At 40.8% G+C, this 19,539-nt stretch overlaps 2 protein-coding genes across 3 annotated transcripts; both read right to left on the reverse strand.

Annotated features, from left to right (window-relative positions):
* Positions 1-1,006: 1,006 nt before the first annotated feature.
* Positions 1,007-15,492, reverse strand: eftud2 (elongation factor Tu GTP binding domain containing 2). Its single transcript, XM_082531241.1, has 28 exons — positions 15,353-15,492; positions 14,573-14,688; positions 14,313-14,475; positions 13,646-13,724; positions 13,418-13,493; positions 13,135-13,200; positions 13,000-13,035; positions 12,750-12,840; positions 12,540-12,622; positions 12,253-12,419; positions 11,784-11,908; positions 11,096-11,159; positions 10,915-11,005; positions 10,624-10,759; positions 10,244-10,371; positions 9,806-9,999; positions 9,611-9,722; positions 9,375-9,515; positions 9,069-9,170; positions 8,651-8,733; positions 8,278-8,364; positions 5,938-6,064; positions 4,623-4,710; positions 4,319-4,437; positions 3,907-4,001; positions 3,637-3,790; positions 1,489-1,596; positions 1,007-1,386 (listed from the first exon to the last, which is right to left on the reverse strand). The coding sequence occupies exons 2-28, from the start codon at positions 14,675-14,677 to the stop codon at positions 1,291-1,293; spliced, it is 2,916 nt and encodes a 971-aa protein (XP_082387367.1). The 5' UTR covers positions 14,678-14,688; positions 15,353-15,492; the 3' UTR covers positions 1,007-1,290.
* Positions 15,493-16,358: 866 nt separating this feature from the next.
* phospho1 (phosphoethanolamine/phosphocholine phosphatase 1) lies at positions 16,359-19,032 on the reverse strand. Of its 2 annotated transcripts, none has more exons than XM_082529097.1 (3): positions 18,850-19,032; positions 18,415-18,488; positions 16,359-18,087 (listed from the first exon to the last, which is right to left on the reverse strand). In XM_082529097.1, exon 3 carries the CDS (start codon positions 17,972-17,974, stop codon positions 17,120-17,122), a length of 855 nt encoding a protein of 284 aa, XP_082385223.1. In that variant the 5' UTR covers positions 17,975-18,087; positions 18,415-18,488; positions 18,850-19,032; the 3' UTR covers positions 16,359-17,119. The 2 variants fall into 2 exon arrangements, with proteins under 2 accessions (XP_082385223.1, XP_082385224.1); XM_082529098.1 differs by having other exon boundaries at positions 16,359-17,925; positions 18,850-19,031.
* Positions 19,033-19,539: the final 507 nt, after the last annotated feature.

A 19,539-nucleotide genomic window follows, 5' to 3' on the forward strand; every position in this document is an offset into this window, starting at 1 on the left:
TATTGGATTTTTCAGAAGGAGTTATTTGGGATACTGCACCACCAAACTTTTGGAAAACAATTCCCATACAAAACTCCCCCAAAAATATCAAACCTGCATTTAAGTAATGCTATACTCTGTAAGTTACATAAACTGACTTCTGGTGATCCCATCAGTTGAGAAGGCAGTTTGTATTGTTTGCCAAATTTTATCCTGCCTATAGATGAGCTCTTAATATACTTGGGCAACTGAAAACTCATAACCAAGGCCTTTAGAAACTATTATATATGGATTTATGATTTATGAAGCATCCTTAAAAACCCAATCACATCATTAAAGTGGATTTTATATGACAGCATTATATAAGTTATTGACACCTTTAAAAAAAAATCCTGGCATTGTTCATTTTACATTCTTAGCTCCTTCCTGTTAAATTTGAATTCACACAACTTCACAGCTACAGAAAAGTTACACAGCGGGCCAATTTTATTTCACTGTAAATGTACTGCTGATTAGCCTGACACAAATTTGGATAACCCTACCCCTTCGTCTAATTACCTGAAATTACCTGAGCCACTCCACATTCTCTACACACCATTGAAACTACATCCATAGGAAGAAGTCATTTGTTGGGTTGTGTCACTTCCAGGCCTTTTAAGTTTACAGCACACACTCAAGATGAAGGAAGACCAAACATTTAATCCAATGACATCTGTCTCCTTTGATATGCTCCATCATTCCTTTGTTCCCCCTTTTATTTGGTCATGTGACCCTAACCTTTGCTTCCTTCCTGGCTGCCTCAAATCATCCCACAACCTATCAGTCACTGCCCACACTGAGTTCCAGACAGACACGCACCGCTCACTCAAGCCATCAGCAAAAAGTCCAACTAAGCAACATTTTCACCCACAGACACAAACACTGAAGATTCCCATCCAGGTGTTTCAAATCCAATACACCCATACGTTGACTTTGAAATGTAAAATTAAGTTAAAAGATTGCAGCACTAGAAAGAACCAGACATCTCAACCTTTGACTTACAAACTTTTATTTAGACATACGCTAGATCGAACACCATATGTCTCTTTTTCCTCTACAAAAACAATGACAGTTTGTACATATAAAAAATAAAAATACAAGAGATTGATGAAGCAACAAACTTCTGCGATGTTTGACAACTACAGCTGCTCTGCAATGGGTAAGGTGTAGCAACATTATACCCCATAACTTCTAAAACAAGCAGGATTTGCTGTTCATTGAGCAGCAGAGGTCTTGGTGGTGTTGCTGGAGTTTGCAGTGAATGCTGTGATCTCACATGGGATAGTTGAGCACCACGTCTTGTTTGGCCAGCTCCAACAACATAGGGTCGTCGAAGAACTTGCTGATGCTCACATCCTCGCTCAGGCCCTTCGGAGAACCCAAAAAATAATTAGATAGCATAAAGAAAATAAGACAATTTACAAGCACATTTTATAGAAGTATCGATGAACAAGTGGTCAAAAGGCTCACTTTGCGTCTTCGGGTCTTGATCATGAACTCTCTGGCTAGATGGGGGGCAGGCTGAGGCTCGAGGGGCCTGATCACAATGCTCTTATCTAAAGGGTCACCGGGCACAATCTGAAAGACAAACACGATCGTCATGGTGAAAAATAAAGAGAGAAAGAGCAAATGGCAGCTGTGACTGGTCAACATGGCAATTCTTCCCCTTTTTACTCAACTGTGCACAATCTGTGAAATAATCTGACAACACGAAGCACATCAAACTCAGAGCATTAACAAGCTGAGTGGGCATTTCATTAAATATCTGATTCAGTTGCAAGTCTGTCCCTTTGTTACTGAGTCAGGGGTGCGTCCATCAACATGATGGAAAGCGCAACGTGAAAGTGCTGTCACTCTTTTCGTCTGTGACCGACATGGCATCAGCGTCTTGTTAACAAGTTGAGTCAGAAGAAATTAGTTTGAAGGTTTTTAAACAATTTATTAAATCCACTAACTCATTGGATAACCTTTGAAAGTTTTTAGTGAGATGTGATACAGTTCTTAAATCCAGGAAGAAGAGGAAAGCTTGAATCTGAAGTAAGTAGTGTGAGGCAAGTAACTAAGACTTTCTCAGCCTCGAGGAGAGATTAAAAGTAGAGGAAAAGGGGAAAAATATCATCAATAGCATGGCTGAAGCCTAATCAACAGATGGATGGGAGCCTCGAACAAGAATAAGTCAGCAGCGCACTGATAGCATGCCAATACTGGCACTACATGATCAAACTAATGAGGGAGGCACAATATAGCCTCTTGAGTTAAATGTGGCAAACAGCATAGCTCACTGTGCTATATTCTTATTATCTGGGACAGCTGAATCTATATGTGCTGGCAGGACTAGTCAGCAGTGAACATTCATACTGTTGATTGTATCGGTTACAGAAAGAGAGGCTGCCTTTTGAAGAGTCATTAAAGGATAGGTGGTCATGGTGATTGGTACTTCATCTTGGAAGTCTGCTGGGGGGGACTTCCCTTGTTTTTTGAGGGAGGGTTTCTCCAAACACTCTACAACTGAGCTAGGTGGAAATAATTCATCACACTGGTTCACATAATTGCAAAATATCAAAATATTTCTGCTGCAGTTTTAAAAATGAAAATAAAATTAGGAATTTTCCCAGGGGAAATCTGAGTTGGTAACTGCCCTAAAACATGAAGGGTAATTTATATTCTCAGGGAAAAAAACTACACACAATACTTTGGAACCTAACAAGTTGACTGAAATAAGTTACGAGGGAGGAAAAAAAACCCTGTGTGCATTTGTCATCAGTGGGTTTCATTTATTTTTCATGTCCCAAAGGATCAGTGTACCTATAATACATCTTTTTACAGTATTTCAACAAGCTTATGAATAAATAATTCATGCCTAGCTTCTTGTCACACTTTCATTTTCACCTCAAGAGGATAAAACAAAACTTAGGAGTATAAAAATACTTAATATTTCCATCCAGGATAATCCTTTTTTCTTTCAGATTAATTTCAGAGCAGCAAAGTATTAATCTACACTAAGTAGAGTTAATTTTCCCTGACACAGCTCTGCAGAGTGCAGACACAAACACATGTCAGACATGTGCAGAAAGATACCCGGACAGCCACGTTATACTTAAAACGTAATGACTCAACACTCCCCTCTACTCCACATCAAAAGCGTTTTAACCAGAGTGGCAGACATGTGCACGACGTGGGTCACTCTGCTGCACAAGCTGCCATAATTTTATGTGGTGTCAGAGTTTGTCCGTGCAAGTAAGTGCATGGGTTTCAGCAGACGAACCAAAAATCACGCTGTCGTTTAGTGAATATTCACTATGAAATTCACAAATTAACCGTATCTTTGGGGTGGTTTTTTTTTGTCTCTTTTGATAAAATCTTATTCCGCTCCTCAGGTGCAAGCAGGTGAGGGTTGGCCATTATTTCATTCTCAATGAATCTAAGCTTTTTCTTTACTTGTATTAAAGTACAGCGCATACCAAACTCCATGTGTAAGTCTGACACCTCTAGACGTCTCCAAAGCTCCTTGAATGTCTGCGTTTTCTTAGCATTTCCACCTGGATTTTCACTGATGTTGTTACTGACTTTACTGAACAAACATGAGCTGGAAAGCAAGTTAATGTCTTTAAATCTTACCTGCCAGTGGTGGAACACAGACAGAGCAAAGGCCTGACCCTGTGTGTGCGTGCGAAGGTCTGTCTCAAAGCCGAACGAGTCGATGGCTGGGATGAAAGCCTTAATTGTGTAGAGAGGAGAGCCTGGAATTGGTGCATCCTGGGTGACGTGACCCCTGATTAATGACAAACACGACACCAATAATTAAAAAGCAGAAGGAATTTGTATTTACTAATATTTGCACTGCTTTGCACTAAACCCTACATCGATATATAATGAAAACAGACAAACCTCCTTCGAGCCAGCACTGTGTAAACTGCAGACACACAATCAGCTGGAGCCTGAACCTCTACAAAGTAATATGGCTCCATCAACCTCGGAGTGGCCTGAGACATAAGGGACAGTATACATTAAAGCAAGGACAAAAGCCTGGAGAAAAAAAAATTAAAAATACGGCAATGGCATGTACAGCTGACTGACAGATTTATGAAAACAGCAGCATACAAGCCAAAGAAGATGAGGAAAGAAGCCAACATCATGAAAGAGAAATATTATCACACTGCAATTAAAAAGACCGCACATCAGCAAAGATCCATACTCTAATCAAGGTAATGGAACATTAAAGAAAGTGCAGGTGAAAGGAAAAACTGGAGAAGCTAATGGCAGATGAGAAGAATGGGGATCGGGGGAAGAATGAGCTCACCATGAGGAAAGCAGAGTACACCACTCTCCTTGCTGTTGGGATGACCTGACCTCCTCCTCTGTGGAGAGGCTCCTGAGCTATGACCGCGTCCAGGATCTTGAACTTGACATTTCTGATGGCTGAAGGCAGCAAAACACACGATTATGGTTAAATAACACTGATGAGGAAAGGCACATTTTGACAGAGTACAGTTTCTACAAGGTTAGGAGGAAATTCCAGCACCAGATGCAATCCAAACAAAACAAAGATTTTCTCCATAGAAGCAGCGTGTTTCAGTGGTGCGGGGATCAAAGAGAGAACTTACGTTCGTCACACAGAGGTCCTTCCCTGGTGCCCCACTGGAAGCCTTGCACAATACTGTCTTTGACTGAACCAAGCAGTGCTTTGTCCACCTGTAGGTGAAACACAAGTTGATGGAGGATTGGCTAAAACCTTGACAGTTCAATATCCTTGTATGATTTGACGGGTAGAAACTAAGCACAGCTAGCCAAGAGTGGATGTTCTAAACTTTTGTTTCTTTGAAATGTATTTTTTTGATCTTATAGAATAAAAATTAAAATGAATCATCGATAACTAAACTACTGTCACAAATTTCATATAACGGCATAGTTTAAGGCAGGGATCTCAAACTCCAGTCCTCGAGGGCCAGTGTCCTGAAAGTTTTCCATGTGTCCCTGTTGCAACACACCTGAATAAATTAGTAGGTCATTCAGAGAGAACAAAACTTGACTGCATGCTTAAGTGGCAACCCCAAACCCTACTCAAGTCAATTTAAGTAAATGTAAGTGTTTGGAAAAATGTACTTCCAAAAGTTCTTTTAATGCACCGTGTTCATTCACTCATGAGCTGCTGTAACATGAATCAAATGGCTGAATTGCCACCTCAGCATGCAGTCAAGTTCTATAGAGTCTTGCTAATAACCTGCTAACTGTATTCAGGTGAGTTGCAACAGGGACACATGGAAAAGTTTTCAGGACAGCGGCTCTCGAGAACTGGAGTTTGAGACCCCTGGTTTAAGAGCACTGCCAACAAGTTCTGATTGGTTCAGTTTGTCGGTCTCTAAGCTACTCAAAAAACTGTGCTCATTTGCATGATTTTTTTTTTAAACCAGATGTGGACCTTGGACCAGTTTAGAAGTGATTGAAATTCCCGATTGGAATCGAGCAAAAACGAGACCATATGTCTCATATACACAAATGTTAATTTGAAAAGTGAAGAAATAGTGTCATCACCTTGAAGTATCACAAACTAATTCAGATCCAGATGTTCATATGAATATGGGGGATTTTGAGATTTGGTGCAAGTATGCTCCTCTGGGTTTCTATTGTTAATGCATGAATTTCGGCAAGACTGAAAAAAGTCAAACTGCCAAATACTCACAGGGTTTCAGCTTTTCAAATGACAAATTCTTTTGCATAAAAACAATTTGAATTTTGTGCTTTTAAAAGCCCCATTTTCTGTTATGTTTTTGGATGCTTTTTTAAACTGTCAAAGAGTTTTATTTTGTTTTGAAGAGTCTGTGCTCAAGTAGGAAAAAGCGTCTAGCATTAAATCTTTGCATAGACAAACAGGCGCACACACTGTTGTGACTGAGCTGCATGGCTGAATTAAAACCTCACCTCAGAAGGCAGTGTGTCGTCTACAAGAATGTTTGGTCCTGTAGTGTCTGGTCCGAAGGCCCAAATAGATCTGGCAGCCAGCAAATCCCAGTCGTACTTGGTCTGGAAAAACTCTCCCAGCTTCTTCCTGTCATGAGAAAAGAACAGAGCCCAGTTGAAAAGAGGGCTGCACCACTGTGCAACTGTGTAACATTAAAGATATTGGCTCGCTGGGGGGTAAAGGGGTTAATGGAAGAGGAAGAGTATCCCATGCTGGCTCTGCTGGGTACCAATGAGCTCAGACATGTACTGACTGGAAGCCTCTCTCGAGCACCATACACACTCATGCATGTAATCATGTCAGAGAGAGGAAGAAATTCATCCATGCTTTTAGTGAACGATTCAATTACTGTAAGTGACTTGATCAATATAGCATGGAGGATTTTAAAAAAAAATGAAGACATACATTCATAATGCACAGACGTTTGTTCTTCATATTGCCTTAATGTTAAAATACAGAAAGTTGTTTATATACACTTTAAATAGATATATTGGTGACAGTAGCTGCTTTTGTATTTCACATTTCCTTCACCCAATAGTCTTGAATACCAGTAATACATTTTAAAGAAAAAGAAACATAAGAGGCAATTAAGATGTGACTAAAATATAGACTTTCATTGACCATTGAGGTTTTTTTTGTTAATACAGTGTCCCTTCATTTGTGCAAGCGCTAGAAAAATCGACAAACCAATAGAACCAACTGTAAAATGTTTGTCCAAATTTTAAATGCATGGATTATTTTTAATACCTTAATGTAAAATACCAGCATTGATTGTATAAAGTCTGGCACAAAAAAATAGTTCTCTCTCTTGAGATGCTTTTCCTGGCCTTGTGCTTTTAGTTTTGGCTTCAGTAATCTAAATAAATAGATATATAGATCTAAATATAAAAATGGGACAGCGGAATGCTGGAGAAGATGTGGATCAGAAGAGGCACATCATTACTATATCTTTTGGGACTGCCCTAACTTAAAAAATTACTGGCTGGGAATTCATAAAACTCTGTGTGAGGTTTTTAAGATAAATTTGTAAATTTGTACTTGGGCTTGGTTGCTGGCTCGGTCCGGGGAGGGGACACAAAGCTCTTACAAGCACTATTAGTGGCCAGAAAAAAACCAATAACCAGAAAGTGGTTAAATCCAACTCCGCTAACACTTGAGGATTGGTTTAATGTGTTTTTTGAAATATTTGAAATGGAAAAATTGACATTCTTTTTAAAAATTCGAAAAGACAAATTCTACAAAATATGGAATAAATGGATTAGCTTTGTGTCCCCCATCCGCCCTGAATTTAGGTAAGACCAGCCCTGAATTGGTGTATCTCCCATGTATCGTACAATGTCAGGTTGACCCTCAACTTCATAATATGTACTGTCAAGCCACCGAGTTCATTTCTTCGCTATCTGAATGTAAAACAAAAGGACTAAGAAAAAGTCTTCTTCTTTTTTTTCCTCTCTCTTTGTTTTTGGGGGAGGGGGGGGACTAAATAATAGCAATGCACCTTATTGTAACAAGTCCTTTTTTTTCCTTCAATAAAAATATATATACAAAAAAAAAACCAAAATCATACTCGGCCGTATTGAGGTCATGTGACCGAGTTAGCCATCTAAGAACACGTGCATGTCTTTTACCTTAAAAAGCTGCTCCAATGCGTTTTTCTGCATCTTTTCTTGTAATGTTCAAATTAGTTTTGCAGTATTTAACTGAATGTGAGCAGAAACTATAGTTCTATAACTTAAAAACATCTTGCTACTTCTTGCTGCAGTCACAAAATCAGTAGCAATCGGTGACCCAGTGCCTCTGGATGCCATGCATTCCGCTAACATAACACTGCCTTCACTGCGTTTGATAGATAATGTGGTATTGTTTGGATCATGAACCCTTTCTTTCCTTCCTTTTTCATTCTATGTGCCCACCATTCTGGCATGAGTTCATTTTACTTTCATTTACAAATAAAAAAAACCCCAAACCATTAATCAACTGGGCATTTCTTTCCTTTTTAGGTCTTTTCTGGAAAATCTAAATTTGATCTGTTTCTGTTTCTTGAGTGTTGCCAGCAGTTTCCATGTTGTAAACTATTTAGATTTGTGAAGCGCCGCTTGACTGTAGACTTTTACAATAAGATAAATGAAAATAAAATATTGGTCAGGATGGCGCTGAAGTATTAAGTATTTTATAACCCTGGTATCATATTAGAAGGAAAAGGAAGAAATTAACACGTCTAAAATAAAAAAGTAAATTACATAATTTTAGTTCATTCTATCTTCTATACGTGTGAGGATAAGAGTAATGTCTTCACCTACCTGTTCCAAGATATCTGCACTACTTCATTCTCGATGTCCTCGGCCAGCCCCTTCTCCAAGGGCTCGGCAATCATGGTGATCTTATTCCTGTCAATCATATCATACATCTATCAATCACTAATTATGGGTTGGAGAGACACTCAGCTCAAGGGAAAGACTGACTGAAACACTCTGAACAGTGCACATATTTAACTTCTCAACATCAAACACTACAAACTGCAAAACAGCATGCATTAGATTTGAAACTTTAAAACTTAAAAAGAAAATTATTTTAGAGCCGGGTGCTCTAAATTATATTAATAATCTATCCCAGACTGCCCTCATGCTGTTGTTTGTTTGGATAAGATCTAAAAATATTACCCTCGACACGTACTTTTTATTAGGCGTCTCAGCAAAGCACTTCAGGGACGATGTCTCCACAACCGTTTCACAGAAAGTCACAACAGGGTCGGCAACCTGAGGGGGACGAGGAGCGAAATTACAAATAGAAAGCAATGTTTCATTTTTCTACCAAAAAAGTAAATAAAAACCACAAAATAAAAAACTTCTTCAAAAACATCAAAGCACATCTGGGTTGGCAGCGGAGTGGATAACACACCGTTTCCTCCCCTTTAACAGACTAACATTCCAGCTACAGCCTAATAACTTTCAGGGAAATTGCAGCAAAAACTAAATCTCATCATTTAAATTTTCTTACTAATTCTCGTGGTCCCTAAAGTTGTCATTACGAGACGTGAAATAAATGCCACAAGTTGTACATCATTAGTAAAGCAATGCGGAGGAAAAATTACTTTAATGTCGATTTCAGAGTACATCTTCCTCAAGTCGTGCATGACGCAGTCCAAGTAAAGCTCTCCTGTCCCCAGGATGACATGCTCTCCAGACTCCTCCACCTGAAAGACAAACACACCAGTCAATTCATTTAACTGTTGTTTAGATTACAGTCTGGAGCAGTGACACTTCCAATGTTTGTCCTTTCAAAGGTAAAACTACACTGAAATCTTTTAAAACATACTGACTTTAAAATAACAGGCTCAGGCTGTTATTTAAAAAAAAAAGAAAAGAAGAAAACTATTGAAATATGTGTGATGTCATACCTTTGTGGTGAGAGAAGGATAGCTCTTGTTAACCTTCCTCAGTCCGTCGAGCATTTTGGGCAGCTCTGATGGATTCACTGGCTCCACTGCGATCTTGATGACTGATGCTGTGTTGAACTTCAACGGCCTAAAAATCTGAGCCTAAAAGGCAGAGTTAAAAAAAACATGAGAATCTGGATTTGACTCTTTTTTTATTTTTCTAAGACGTTGGGCATATTTTTCTGCCGATCTCCCACCTCTTCGTTCCCTCTGGGCTCTGTGATTGTGGCGGTCTTGACGATCGGCTGGTCACAGCCCTCAATGAGAACCCAGTTGCCGGCGGGCACTCGATTCACTTCAATCTGATACCTAAAATAGTGGGATGAACTGAAATTTTAATAACCAATCCCTGATTTGTGACAAAACAAAGAATTCAAGCTTTAAAAGTATACCTGGCCACAGAAATCCAGAGACGCCCCACAGTGCAGACCTGAGAGTCCTCCTCATCTTCAAGTGTGTAGTTCTCTCCCAAGACCTTGACGGGCTGACCTGCCTGAATGGTCCCACTCAGCACCCGACCGAAAGCATGGAACTGAACGCCATCCTCTGTACTGTACATCTTAGTGGTGTGGCACATCAGAGGACCCTGAGGACGACAGACATGAGAACATAAGAGGAATGATGAAGAAGTGGAAAGTTTTAACCACTGGAACATAACTTTTAGTAAAGGTATCAATTAACAATTTGTGTTTTTCAAGCAATTCAAGGAGCCCTTTGACTTTTTTTGCATCAGACCTGAAAGAATTCCACTGGAAGGAGACTGCCACCTTTAGTAATTAACTGCTGCATCTTCTCAGCACACAACAAACCTGACCTTCCATTAAACTTACATCAGGATCACACTCTGCCATGACTTCCCCCAAGTCTGAGTCAAGACCTCCGGTGTAGGTGTGCTCGATCTTGTTCCTAGCACCCTCTTGTGGTGAAGGAATGTGTTGCACGCACATGTCTACAAAGCCTGCAAGAAAAGCGCCAAGATTTCAATATTTGATGTACTGGAGATATGAGACTCAGATTTTCTAAAGAATGACCATTAATCTACAGATTACAGCTACAAAATACAGACAAGCTAATAGTCTATAGTATTATTACTACTTTATTGATTACGCAGCCAAGCATACAAGCCTGTATAGTATTTTAAGTTGAAAAAAGAAAGAAATAATAATATATATATATATAAACAAAACAAAATAAATAAATCGGGCAATACCAGTGAACTCTCCAAAGAAGCGATTACAGACGAGCCTCAGCAAGGGTCTAATGTTCAGCTTCAGCTCCTCCTTAGTCAGATGGATACCAAGCTCATCCAAAACTCGAGGGAGAGACGTGTCCACATCCCCAACCACCTAGGCACAAAGAGGATTTAGGTAAGGATTACACACAGAGCTTTGCGAGTTCATCCCACCCTTCCTGCAGCCAGAATGTACCGAGCTACCTGGTTGTGCATATGTTAAAAAAATAAAAAAATAAAAAAATAAATAAGACGTTAAATGCATCGAACCTGTGAGAGGATCTTGTAGAGAGGCTCCAGAACAAATTCCACAAAGCTGCGCTGGGAGTTACTACTGGGAGCTTTTTTCGTGAACTTGCGACTGAATTAGGAAGAGGAGAAAACTGCTGTAGTAGTAATAATAGTAATGGTGTATTAAGAGCGTAGCTGCGTATCCACATTAGCTACTCACGTTTTGGGGTTGAAATAAATATCTCCCCAGAGCCTCTTGGCAAACTCATTATAGTTGATGTCACCTACAAACAGAGAGAGAAAGGGTAAGAGGATACTGTGCAGTGTATGAAATAAAGTCATGGCTTTTTGTAGGGCTGGTCACATGAAAGTCGAAGCTTTGAAGCCCCCAGACTGAACTAAGATTCTTCAGTTCTGACATTTGTTTTTCAGGCTTCCTGAACCATTTTAAAAATCAAAATCACGTGTGTTAAGATTATTTTTCAAGACAGAAAAATATCAAAACGATATATTATACATCAGCTTTCAGTAAAAGCCATAAGCACTTGTTAGATTTACAACCTAAAAGCCCCCTAACTTCAGAGTATTTTGTAATCTTATGGTTTTAGCTTATCGAATGTACTTTAGAAACCAGAAATTATTTAATCCATCAACTATGCTATGTAAACAAAAAAGGTTCATTTAACAAAACATAAACAACACATAAAAACTGAAATAGATAAACTGTATAAGGATGCCATGTTTCTTATGCATTTACATGTTTTAAATGAATTAAATTGGGTCAAAATAGCAGAAATACACATGGTTCTATATTCAGACAAAGCTTTATGGTTAAAAACAGCAATATATTAATACTGCTGTAGTGAAGCACTGATTTCACTACTTTATAAGCCCAAAAGTCATCTCACCATAGGTATCTGAGTAGATCTTTGCAAAGGACCCCAGGGTGAAACAGATGCTGTACTGAGAGCTGGCAAAGCAGACATTTCCAAGGAGAGGAGACACCACCAAGTTCTCATCTGTAGAATATGTGCTGAGAGGGAAGAGAAATAGCCAATCAGCAACCAGTGTCACTGGGTGGTCAGTTCCAGATTAATGTGGCTTTCCTTTAAAAGAAATTCTTGCTGCGACCATGTTTACCGCCTGACAAAATAAAGAATCCTGCTATTGTCAGCAGTGCAGTGCTAGCAAGCTTCACACTACCTCATACCACCAAGATATCATATTAGAAAATATTTAAACGTAGTAACTTAACATACACCAAGACAATAATATTTATTATTAACAAATATTTTTATGGTAATTTCCTTTGGGGGGGAAAAAAAAAAATCACATAAAACACTTCAGACACTGTTAGCGAGGGGTTCCCAGTATTACCTCAGCAAACCATTGACCTCATCTACAATGTGGCGAAGTTTATAATAAGCATCTGTGGGCGGCAGTTTGAGCTCCAGAATGAGACGATCAACCTTGTTGATGCAGATGGTGATCGCCATTCGCTCCTGAACTGCATGCTTGATGAGACGCTCTGTGTTCAGCATCACCTGGGCAGAGATACACAAATATCTGTGAGATCTATGGGCAGCTGAAGAACACACGTATAATGACATAAAAAGATATAGATGGTGTTGGTTTGGGAGAACCGCAAATAGGAGTTGACTCACTCCTTCTGCTGCATCTATGAAGAGGACAACGCCATCTGAGAGGCGGATGCTAGATGTGACCTCGTCAGAGAAATTCACGTGGCCTATGGGAGGACAAGCACAAAAGTAGACTTGTTAGTTTTTATGTTTTTTGTCAGCAACTTTTAGCTCATTCTATAAAACCTCAAAATATGCATCTAACAACTAAAGGATCCAGTGTGAATACAATACCTGGTGTATCCATTATATTGAAAAGGTAGGATTTTCCTCTGGAGTCAGGCAGGACCATTGTGACAGGGGTACTTTTGATGCCAACCCCTCTCTATAAAAACATGGATCAGGCAAAAGCAAGGAAAACATCAATACAGTCTTCTAAAGAAGATATTCAGGCTAAATAGACTCTGGATACTTATAAATATTGATAGAATTATTTAGTAATGAATGCTATGTAGCATTACAGCAGTTAAACCAAGCCACTCACCTCTTGTTCGGTAAAGAGGATGTCTGTGTACCGGAGCTGAAAAAGTAAAACAGATCATGTTGGTCTCAGCTGTCATATACAGAATTTATGTATAACAGACTGCAAACATTTTGAATTATTGTACACAACACTCACATCCACATCATCTCTCTTCCTGATTTCTGGGTGTGTCTGCTCAATCAGGCAATCCACAAAACAGGTCTGAATGGAATAAACACATTCATTAGATTCCCGTGAGCCACAGATGGCTCTAAAGTGCAGCCATGTTATTAGCATATGCTCCAAAATGTTCCAAATCTGTTCAATTTTTCATCTTAGGAACACATGTTCGCTTGGCTACATGCTGGAGGAGGACCACGACTGGAAGAGCATATTTAAAGAAGCCTGAGCCCGGAGCAGGAATAAGGCAGACTCTAACCTTGCCGTGGTGAAGGTGACCGCAGAGGGTGACGTTACGAATCAGCTCTGGCCCGTCCATCAGATCTGCGAGAAATCTGGCGAGGGAGAAGAGGGTTAATGCTGCTTGCTAAAGACACACTGTAAATGCATGTAGATGGACTAATGTGTAAAGAATATTACACGAGATCAGTCTGTGAAACGCTGAATTGCATTTTCAGATGCAACGAAACACTTGAAAATTTCTTACTCCATATCGTAAACTGTGGCAGGCAACTCCTGTTCCATCAGGGTGAACTGCTTGTTCTTCACAGGCTTGATGATCGGCTCTGGAAGGAGTAAAAAGACAATATTGTGTACAGGATTATGAAAAGAAGCATTTTTAAGACTGCACTCCTTGACTATGTTTACAGTACAGAAAAATCCAGTCTACTGTTAAAATGTATCTGAAAATACAGAGAGGGAATCTGTGGGTTTTCAAAACATTTACATTTTCCTTTAATTTTGCCCAGTGTACTATTGCGCCTGTTTTCATCCATCTATGTTCTTCCACTTATGCTGCTTCCTAACAAACCCAAATTCACTGTTAAGTTCAGCTCGACCAAGATGACAAGACCTTCGGGGTTTCTCGTTAGTGACTACACATGTAAGCATGATTGGTCCTCATAAAGTTAAAGCCATGAGCATCTGTTACTTGACAGAAGTCTAAGCATTTTCCTATCATTTTTTTTATTTTTGACTAAATTAAAGCCCATTTTTAAAATAATGCCGACTTTACATTTATAATAATGTTAGTCATGGTGCTGGTAATTTTCTGTTGAGAGAAGGCAAAAACCTCTTTTCTGTATGTAGAAACCTTGGATTTTGGTCAACAAGGTTTTTTTTTTCCATCTTTAGATCAATTTAAGCAGCCCTACCTGTGAGTGGTTGTGTATCTTCCTCCTGTACAATAGTTTCCACTTCAGGCCCATAGACCTCCTCTGCTGTAGGATAGTACTTCTTGTCCTCATGCAGGACCACCTCCATGCCAGGGACATCATCATCAGCATCCGCTGGCTCATCCTCGTCATCTTCATCACCCTGCAAATTGTAAATACCACAAACTCATGTATACACTGCAAACACGAACTTCGGTACTACCTGGTAATTACTGCTGGTTCTTGAGTGTTAAGCATACCTCGTCGACGTCTCTGTCCTCTGCATCCAGGTCATCATCATCGTCGTCAGAGTCCAGCTCTGGACCGATGTAGTTCCCAAACTCGTCATACAAATCAGCCTCCATATCGCAGAGAACTAAATGAGGGGTTGATATATCAATGAGCAAGTGAATCTGGTGGCAAAGTTAATTTAATAAATACGATCCACTGTAGCATACAAAACGCATAACGTTTCAGCAGAAATATATATATATATATATATATGAGAGGGGGAAAAGACGAGATATTTAAAATGTATAACGTATCTTATTGCTGTTTAAAGTTAGCCAAAACGCAACGTGTCACTGAGTCATCAATAACACATCAGTAACTTCTTCACTTTAATGCTTCACTGGAAAATGAAATGTACTTTTAATATAAGTTAGCTTTAGCTTGTTTTCTGTCTGCCAGTGGCGGTTAACATTCATGAGAAAGTATATGTCACTGTAAGTCACCGCTAAAGCGAATGCTAACGCTAACCGCTGCATAGCATGCAGGGTCGCAGTTCAGTTACTTTTATCAAGTTCACTCGAGTTTTCGGTCCACAGATAATCAGCACAGAAAATGCATCTTGACTAAGACGTTTCCGTTTGACATAAGCAGCTCTTCTATTACTGCACTAGCGATCCTAAGACGACCGTGCTAGCCGGCTAACAAGCACAGAAATGAATGGCTTGAAAGCGACGTTTGAGTTACGTTGTTGTTGTTCAGAGATTTTAGTTAAAGATAACTCAGTGCTGCATGCTGCTAAATACACGTACCTGTATCCTGTGGGAATAACTTAATTATCGATTTCGAGCAAACCGAGAGTTGTGTTTATAAGCAGAGGAGAAAATATTATTCAAAGAGCGCCATGCGCACCAGACGCTTCCGGTTTTCTTCTTCGGCTGTTTAATATGAAGGCGGTTAACAATGAATGTCAAAGCTCACTACTTCCCCCATTTGGGCTACAAAGCCACTACTGCACACGTTTTCAAAACGAAGGGTTCATTGCTAAATCGCTTCACCATCCACAAATGACACTTGCTGCAAAATAAAACGTGTGTACTCACAGAGCATTTATGTAATGATTTGTTTTTATTTTTTTATATCTTCACTGACGTCCGTGTGCAATTGTTGCCCTCAGGTGATCCTCATATGCAACTACAACTTCCTCTATTTTTAGAGTTATTTTGATAACTGCTTTTAGAATATATTAGCCGAAAGACTCGGAAAATGTAAACGTTACCGTGTTGTAGACAAATCTTAATCGGTGACCTGAATGAAGACCTTAACAACATCGCGTATGCAGTTACACCCTTTAGCCACAAGAGGACACTAGACAGCAATGAATATGCTCGTGAGGAGATAAAGGAGATGAAAGTAAAGACATTTTGTAATATTTTTATACACTAAAAGTCAGGCATGCCTTCTAATAAAGGATGAAAATACTTTTTTTAAACAAATATCAACGTATAAGACGTCATTCTGGAAAAAAAAATCATTGGTTTGTGTTTTAATGTAGCTTTCAGGTGTCATTTCAAGCCCGTTTTTAATTGCAGTCTCTTTCAAATGACTTTGTAATTGTTATGGCATGCAAATTGTGGGTGCGTGTGAGTTTGTGATGGGGGTTAAAGCAGTCTAAAAATTTCAGACGAGGGATATCCTAGCAGTTGTCAGCGTTGCAACAGAAAATGTGACACTATGTCCCGCCGTTATGAACGATATGGGGGGCGTTCGCTGCTGCTCGTGGATTATGGCAATGTAATAAAAAGTGCACAGACACAGTTTCAGTCGATGGCTTTATTCCTGCTGGTGTTGATAGTTTCAGTAGGCGAAGCCTACACAATAAAGACAGACTGATAAACATAAACACACACTCTTGATACACGGTCATTCATACAGTTCTCAATTAGACAGAAGGTAGTGTCTGGGGAACGTAGAAAATACTGTTTGGTCAGTTTCAATGCCCTTTGCCATCACATGGCAGTGTAAGTCTGAATTTTATTTAATGGATTTAATGTTGCATATTCAAAAATGTGCAGTTTGTAATAAAACAGTTATAACTGCTATTCGGGAGCACTCAAGTCAGTTGGTTGATATATTTGTCATGTTATTTATAAGATTTTTATTGACTGCTGCAGTGATTCCTCACACCACTGACCCACTTTAACATTTACGATCACTCCATGTTCCACACTGAAGGATATTTAATCAGATGCTCTCAAACTTTATAGTTATACTGAAATATGCTGTAATATGCTTATATCATTACATTTGATTCCCCACTTTGGGTAACAGCTGAGGTCTTGATGTCTAATGATTAAACCGGGTTTCTATTTCAGGGCTGGGGAACAAAAACGTGAGATTCTGGACTGAGGCACGTCTTGGTTGCCAGATAGACACAATGACCCTTGCAGATGGTACAAATATCTTATTGCCGTGCACAACAATTTCTGGGAATATTTTACCTGAGAATATGACTTAAAGTGTCAGCTGGCCCCTTGATTACCCCCCCTCTGTGTTACACTCTCTAAGTGTGTGGCCCTTTAATCTGCCACCAGTTTCCGGAGCCGCTGCACCACATCCTCCGCGCTCACCCAAGGCACCGTGACAGCCTTGAACTCCCCTGGCTGGGCTTCGTGGGTCTCGGTGATCAGCCGGTGCATGGGGAAGTCCCTCCGCGGGAAGGCCACGTCGCGGGGACCGAGGGAGAGCGCGGGGCAGAAGTCATTAGCTCCGTCCCCGACGTAGAAGATTCTCTGGTACGGGCGCCCCCGCTCCTGCGTCCTGCGGGCCACGTAGTCCTTGACGATCACCTGCTTGCACATGTTGTCTGGGCACCGGGGGCAGTCGTGAGAGTGGAAGGGCCGCAGCACCAGCCGCCCGTCCTTGTTGAAGGTCGCGGGGTTCGAAAAGATCCGGTGGAACAGCTGGCGGGCCCCGACGCGCCGGAGCCAGCACTCTATGAAGTAAGTGTTGGCGTCGGACACCAGTATCACCTCAAAGTCCTTCGCGGGCCGGTTGCGGAGGAACTGGAAGAGGGTGAGCATGCCGGGTGTGGCCGGTATCTTCTCCATGACGCTGCGTATGTCGCTCTCGGTGACCCCCTGCTCCGCCAGGTAGGCCAGCACCCGCTGCATGTATTCGTTGTAGCGGCCGGGCTGATAAGTGTCCGTCAGCCACCCGGGGAGGTGCTGACCCGGGACGGCCTGCACGACCATGTCATCGCTGGTTTCATCCACGATGGTCTCGTCGAAGTCAAAGAAGATCAGGAAGCGCTTGTCAGGGGAGATGTGAGCTGGGTGGGAGGCCATGATCTCTGAGCGCCTGGGTCTCTGGGGTTCCTCCTCGCCTGGGGGATGGGGTGGGACATAACAGCAGTTGAAGATTGAATCCCCCATGATTTACTACGCCACAACTTTTAATATTGCCAAGTGGCATCAAATCTCCACCCCCGCTCTTCTGCTCTCCAGCATCCCACGCAATGGGCCGCGGTGAGGTGGAGGATGACCTTCTGGGAAACATCAATGCAATAAAGGAGGGTGTGGGGGTTTGGGTGGAGGCAAAGAAGTCAAATATAGATTTCATAGCAATAATATAATTTCAATGAAAAGGCACGAAAAAAATCTATAAATATAATATAAAGCAGCCAACCAACAACTGTGTCAGACAAGAGGCGGCAGCAAATTATGGATTTGGGGGGGGGGGGGGGGTCAAGTATTGTGTAGAAGAGCGAAAAACAAGGTAAGACTCACTTATGCAGCAAGCAAAACGATAAGCTACAGATTACATATCCGGGCAGGTCAGCCCTATTCAACTTTTTCACAGGACGTGTGCTTACCTTGGATTTTCCCGGATGTCTACAGTGGATGTCCAGATCAAACCAGTTGACTTCAAACTGTAGCTGGTTTGTTCCTTTATGGGAAGAAAAATACAATGAATGCTGAATCAGTGGAAACGCAGTACGGGACAAACTTAAAAGGCAGACAAATGCCGAAAAAAGGTCAGAGAGCTCATAAAGCACACATAAAAAAACAAAACAACTATTAATAGGGATTTTAGACTTTTCTTTAAATAATAATAATAATAAAAAAAGCTTACTGATTAGTAAGAAAAGCCATGGCTACTTATCAAGCTGCTAATCTAGAAGGGTTTTGTTTTACATAACAGCAGCACAAACATCATGCAGTCAAGGCGATGTGCGCTGGATTGAGGTTTAAAATACTACTACTACTACTACTACTACTAATAATAATAATAATAACAGATGAGTCACCGGCTCTGGTTCCGATCCCCGGTGTCAGTCAGCTCCGATCCGGTCTCATAGAGGAGAGGTAGAGTTCCGCCGGTCGGCCGGTGGCTCGCGCACTTTTATGTGCCACTCAAACCCACCGGAGCCGCTCTGAACGTGACCGCGCCTCCGAGTCCGCCCATTTAATAGCAGCCTATTGCGCGCGTTCACGATATAAAAAGGTGGAGGGGGGAGGGGATTGTGGGAGTAGGGGGAGGGAGAAAGGAAGAAGAAAAACCCATCGAGAGTAAATAGTCCGTTCCTTGAATATAACCATAGAAGAAATGTGCGCCAGTCTCGTAAATGTAGCCCATTAGTATTTATACATGGCTCCAAACGTGGCATAGCCACATCCACACAATGGAGCATTTACCGAAAAAAAAGAAAAGTTGTGGAGAATAAGCACTTCTGGTAGCAGTGGGAGGTCAATGGGACAAGGTCAAGCTCTCAAGTTTTCCCATTTATACGTCTTTGTGTAATTCCAATTTGGAGTGGAGAATCAGGGATAACATCTGAATAACCCCATCTCATCTGAATTTGCTAAAGTAACTCAGCCACATTCACTTAAAACAGAACAGTTTTAATGCTCTCTCATGTTCTTACAAAGAGAACAAGCACCTTCCCTCATCCAGGATGATCTGGATTTCCGGCCAATAAATACTCTGTTGCAAAGGC

Source organism: Aulonocara stuartgranti, assembly GCF_965226115.1.
Source record: "Aulonocara stuartgranti genome assembly, chromosome: 4".
In the NCBI taxonomy this organism is placed as follows: Eukaryota; Metazoa; Chordata; class Actinopteri; order Cichliformes; family Cichlidae; genus Aulonocara; species Aulonocara stuartgranti.